The sequence below is a fragment of the Tarenaya hassleriana genome, unplaced genomic scaffold (assembly GCF_000463585.1).
Source record: "Tarenaya hassleriana unplaced genomic scaffold, ASM46358v1 Cleome20, whole genome shotgun sequence".
NCBI lineage: Eukaryota > Viridiplantae > Streptophyta > Magnoliopsida > Brassicales > Cleomaceae > Tarenaya > Tarenaya hassleriana.
Window position 1 is genome coordinate 2,414,283 of NW_010965373.1, and position 5,135 is coordinate 2,419,417.

Consider the following 5,135-nt stretch of genomic DNA (forward strand, 5'->3'; position numbering starts at 1 on the left):
CGGCAGTTGTAGCCACGGCTGCTGCTGTGACCAAACAGCTCGAGTCTGCTGGTTCACATAGTGATGGGTCTGGTGGTTCGGGTGGACGTGAACGACAGGGTAGTGGGGAATCATTACAACATGGGCCAAGTTTAGGAGAGGAAAGAGTATCTGACAGATCTTTCAGCCATGAAAGTCCAAAATCGGATGTTCCGTTGGATGATGTGGCGGATTGTGAGATTTTATGGGAAGAAATTACTTTGGGTGAGCGTATCGGACTTGGTAACTGACTTATGCTTTGCTGTATATGCTTTTGGATAGTTAGTGTTACATAAGAATAGATATTTCAGCTTACCTCTTTTCTGGTGCAGGATCATATGGAGAGGTTTATCGGGGAGATTGGCATGGAACTGTGAGTCTATCTGATGTTTATCCTCCCATCATGATTTCATTGCACTGATCATATCATATACTCAAAAATAAATTTTTTGCCTCCGGAGTCAATTCATCGGGAGAAAGGTCTAAGCTTTTGTGTGTTAACATTCATGAAATATCATTAGAGTTGTTGAAACTTTTGGCTTGGTAGGAAGTGGCTGTTAAGAGGTTCCTAGACCAAGAAACCATTGGAGAAGCTCTAGAAGAATTCAAAAGTGAGGTACACAATACAAGCCCTCCCCTTGTATTAGTATGTAAGGATTTCTATACTGAAACCGGTTTATGTGTTGGTAACATAGTCTCATTTCAACCAAAAATTCGATGCAAGGTTCGGATTATGAAAAAGCTCAGGCATCCCAATATTGTTCTCTTCATGGGGGCCGTAACCCGTCCACCAAATCTCTCAATCGTTACGGAATTTCTTCCCAGGTAAAACCCAGCTCCGTTCATGTATGCTATCTTTGATATGTATTGTTGAAAGGTTTTTACATTTTACTACCCACACATGTTTCTTCCTACATGACCAAACGCGTAATGTGGCATCTTTCTGTGTATTTCATCGGTGAAAAAACGTCCTTTTATTTCTCGGATTTTTACTTGTGCTTTGTTTGGATCTTTACAGTTACGAAAACTGAAGAAGAGTGTTGCTTTTTGCAGAGGCAGCTTGTATAGGTTAATCCACCGACCTCAGAATCAGTTAGATGAGCGGAAACGCTTGAGAATGGCCCTTGATGCTGTACTTCTCTTTTTCTTTTTCCGCCATTTTCTACACCCGAAAATGTTCTTTTTGTTTCTTACAAATTCTGTAACTTTTCAGGCTCGTGGAATGAATTATTTGCATAGCTGTAATCCTGTGATCGTTCATCGTGATCTGAAGTCCCCGAACCTTCTCGTTGATAAAAACTGGGTTGTCAAGGTGGGTTCCAAAATTTCACCTTTCTATTTTCTCGAGTTAGACTTAGACCATGTTTCATATTTGCTTAAGTATTTTGTCAGGTGTGCGATTTCGGGTTGTCTAGAATGAAACACAGCACATACCTTTCTTCACGTTCAACCGCAGGCACGGTAAGCCTTTAGACTCAAATTTTCGGGGGGTTTTCTCTCAATTTTTTTTTCCTGAAACTTTCTTATTGGCTGATCCATTCATCTCTAAACCAACCTCGAGTTTTCTCTACTCTTTTCAGGCTGAATGGATGGCTCCGGAAATTCTTCGAAACGAACCATCTGATGAGAAGTACGTCTTTTCTTTTTTGTTCTTCGTTCTTTCTGAAAAGTAAAGTTCCTTGGGCTTAATGTTCTGGAAACCATTGTACATATGAAACAGGTGTGATGTTTATAGCTTCGGAGTCATTCTGTGGGAGCTTTTCACGCTGCAGCAACCATGGGGGAAGATGAACCCGATGCAAGTTGTAGGGGCGGTCGGTTTTCAGCACCGTCGGCTTGAAATTCCCGATTTTGTCGAGCCCGGAATCTCGGATCTCATCGAAAAATGCTGGCAGACGTAAGTACCTTACTTTCTCCATCTTTCCCCTCGTACCGTTCCTTTGAACACGAAACCCAAAACCAAGACAATCAGCAGATCACGTTGGAACCCTGAAACCTGCGAATAGAAAAGACGAGAATCTGAAAACCCCGAAACCGTCCGTATTAGTTACTGAGTTACAGCCCAAACTCTCTTTGTGTAGTGATTCTAAGCTCTTTAGATACGTTTTTTTTTTCTGGTAGGGATCCTAAGATGAGGCCGAGTTTCGCAGAGATCATGGCTTGTCTGAAACAGTTGCAGAAACCTGCAAATAGTTCAAACATACAGAGACCAGTTCCAAGCTCTGAGCATGAACATCAATAGGGATAAGCCGAAAGACGGATAGATCACCACCAAAGTGGGAAGACATTTTTGGCAAGAAAGACTGATCCACTCGACAGATTCACTGTGTTGAAAGGGAGAAAAAAATGTTTAGGAGATTTTTTTTTTGCCTTGTGCATCATGCGGCTTATGATCAGAGAGACGTGTCGAAGCATGTGATGATGATGATGATGACGGCGGTGATGATGATGATGATGATGATGAAGAAGAAGAGAGAGGGCCGTTGTGGGTGCTCTGTAATATATATTAGTAATAAAACAATGTCTGCGTGTGTTATTATTTTCGTGTTTGTTTTTCAAACGAAGATATATAAAAAAAAAAAAGGAAAAAGAAATTGCTTTATGATTAATTGTTTTATCGTTTCTTCGAATTCGATCACACGAAGTGGATAGGGTGAGTCCATATTTGGATATAGAAGATTTCAACTCTTATTATTAAATCTAACCCGAGGAAACAAAAATGGCTTCCCTCTTCACTTCCTCTTCGGCTTCTCCCTTCATCAATCACCCATGGAACAAGCTCCACAACCACAACTTCGTCCCCTCGTCTCCGCCGCCGCCGCAGCCGGAGAATCCTCCGTCGGCGAAGCCTCTGAGCTCCGCCGCGACGGAGCAGCCGTCACCGGCGTCGATCAGTTGGCAGCAGCAGAAGAGGAAGAAGAGAGTTGAGACGAGGGATTGGGTGCCTTCGTCGCTGACGCGAAGGTTCGGAATCGGAGCTGGGATCGGCTGGGCGGCGTTTCTCGCCGTCGGCGTCGTCTCCGAGCAGATCAAGACGGTGCTCGAGGCCTCACAGGACGAAGCCCACACAAGGTTTGCTTGGTTTTAGTTATGGAGATTTGGGAATGAGAATTGGTATGGATTTTGCGATTCGTGTAGTGGAATTGACAAATTGAAGGAAGAGCCATGATTTTACCTCCGATGTCGGTGACTTGTGACGCAATTTGGATTGTGATGTTAACCAGATCGAATTAAGAACTGTTCTTAGAAACTTAAATTTCTTCCTTTTCGGTTGGCAGAGATGCAGAGAAGCAGGGAGAAATCGTTTTGCCAAACGGTATAAGGTACGTTTCAGATCAAGAACACAAATGTGGAAGTAGTAGAAATACGCTCGCCCATGGATTTTCTGCATTGGTCTGGAATCTGCATTGTCTCTTTCATTCACTCATGCAATGTTTCTCTGTGGTCTTGAGCAGTCATGTTTGGACTTTGCCTCTCGAAATCGACATCCTGATCTTTTAGGGACGAAACCCGGGTAGTTTTTGGGACAGAATCTGTTTTTCATCCTGTCTTTGATTGAATCTCATTGTGAATACTTAGTCTAGCAGATAATTGTTTCTTGGTTGAAGCTCTATGCTCTGTATCGGTCCTAATCTGAGACTGTAACTCCTTGCAACCCGAAACTAGGTAACTAACTCTTTCTTCTGGGTCGTGTTTTTGGAATCGAATTCCACAGGTACTACGATTTAAGAGTTGGGGATGGGGCCACTCCCCGACCAGGAGACCTAGTAGTGATTGATCTGAAGGGACAGGCCCAAGGAACAGGACAAGTACTGGTGGACACATTCGAGAGCGAAGACGAGAAGCAGCTTGCGCTGGTTATGGGTTCAAGACCATATTGTAAAGGGATGTGCGAAGGGGTAGAGCACGTCTTGAGGTCGATGAAGGCGGGAGGTAAACGCAGAGTGATCGTTCCTCCATTGTTAGGGTTTGGAGAAAAGGGGGCGGAATTAGGGCAAGGTTTGAAGGTTCCTCCATCTGCTACATTAGAGTATGTAGTAGAGGTTGATGCAGTCTCCATTGCTCCAGCTTGAGTTGCTCTGCTCTGTCTTGTAGATTGTTATTTGCTTGTTTTTGGCGATGTTGATTACATTACAAGCAACAATGGCTCAACTTACTAAAAGTTCAAACCTTTTTATATATATACATATATATATATATGTGTGTGTGTGTGTGAAGAAATTGTTTATTTGCAAAAAAAAAATGTTTATTTGATGTTGGATATTATAAAAAGTACAAAAAAAAACTTCTATTTTAGTCCATGTGTTTTCATAAAAAGCAAAGTTATGTTGTCTATTTTTCTAATCTTGTTATTAGAGTTTAATCATAACAGAATTTTTTTAGATTTCCTTATATATATATATGCATACACGTATATATATACATATATTTGTATAGGTATCACTTATATTAGTTTTAATAATAAATTTATAAAAATTAGTATTAATCTTTATGTGTATGATTTTACGAAATGAAACTAACACTCTTTTTTAAATTGCATTATTAGTGTGTTTGATTATAAATGTGTTTAGATCAAGACTTTATATTTTCGGTTGTATCTGTATATTAATATATGTGTGTATGGATTTGTGCGTGTTATTTTTCTTTGGAATATTCGTTGTCGACGTGCACGTGCGCCATCCACACGAGAAATATACAAAGATAACGAACGAGACTTCTCTCTTCAATTGAGTGAATCTCTTTGGCTGAAGAAAAGCACAGAGTTCATCGGTTGTTTTTCTTCGGAGATAATGGGAACGGTCATCGATTCCCATTTCTTGGCCCTCACCGTCATCGTCACTGTATTTCTCTGTTCTTATTCACCCTTGTTTCCGCTGTAACTTTTTCCCCGCGTAATCTGTTTGTTTCTCGGGAAAATCGCGAATTGGGTTTTCTCCTTTCACATCCGGTTTCTGTTTTCAGATGGGTTTATGCTCTAATTCTCTATTTGCTTAAATTCGGCAGCTTTTTTTTTTTTAATGATTTCCTGCAATCTGTTTGGTTTATCATGAAACTGAGAGCCGAGTTGTCTTCCTGCAGGTGGCTTATCAGTTTACCTTCTTCATAATCACCGCTCT

The 5,135-nt window shown here is 41.1% G+C and overlaps 3 protein-coding genes across 6 annotated transcripts in view; all 3 read left to right on the plus strand.

Moving 5' to 3' along the window:
- LOC104813924 (serine/threonine-protein kinase EDR1-like) overlaps positions 1–2,627 on the plus strand; it is a 6,864-nt gene extending 4,237 nt beyond the window's left edge. For 2 of the 4 annotated variants that reach the window (XM_010541724.1, XM_010541723.1), the window contains exons 6-15: positions 7–261; positions 351–391; positions 566–634; positions 743–843; positions 1,072–1,150; positions 1,232–1,330; positions 1,411–1,479; positions 1,599–1,648; positions 1,739–1,915; positions 2,140–2,627. In XM_010541724.1, the coding sequence (XP_010540026.1) occupies positions 7–261; positions 351–391; positions 566–634; positions 743–843; positions 1,072–1,150; positions 1,232–1,330; positions 1,411–1,479; positions 1,599–1,648; positions 1,739–1,915; positions 2,140–2,260 (1,061 nt within the window). In that variant the 3' untranslated portion in view covers positions 2,261–2,627. Of the gene's footprint in view, positions 1–6; positions 262–350; positions 392–565; positions 635–742; positions 844–1,036; positions 1,151–1,231; positions 1,331–1,410; positions 1,480–1,598; positions 1,649–1,738; positions 1,916–2,139 lie in introns of those variants that run through there. The other 2 variants (XM_010541725.1, XM_010541726.2) reach the window with 2 other exon arrangements.
- Positions 2,628–2,701: 74 nt separating this feature from the next.
- LOC104813923 (peptidyl-prolyl cis-trans isomerase FKBP17-2, chloroplastic) lies at positions 2,702–4,201 on the plus strand. Its single transcript, XM_010541722.2, has 3 exons — positions 2,702–3,090; positions 3,297–3,341; positions 3,734–4,201. Exons 1-3 carry the CDS (start codon positions 2,738–2,740, stop codon positions 4,089–4,091), a joined length of 756 nt encoding a protein of 251 aa, XP_010540024.1. The 5' UTR covers positions 2,702–2,737; the 3' UTR covers positions 4,092–4,201.
- A 550-nt stretch (positions 4,202–4,751) lies between these two features.
- Positions 4,752–5,135, plus strand: part of LOC104813922 — a 3,803-nt gene continuing 3,419 nt past the window's right edge. Inside the window, exons 1-2 of the mRNA XM_010541721.2 lie at positions 4,752–4,859; positions 5,098–5,135. Of these exons, the coding sequence (XP_010540023.1) occupies positions 4,809–4,859; positions 5,098–5,135 (89 nt within the window). The 5' untranslated portion in view covers positions 4,752–4,808. The remainder of the gene's footprint in view (positions 4,860–5,097) is intronic.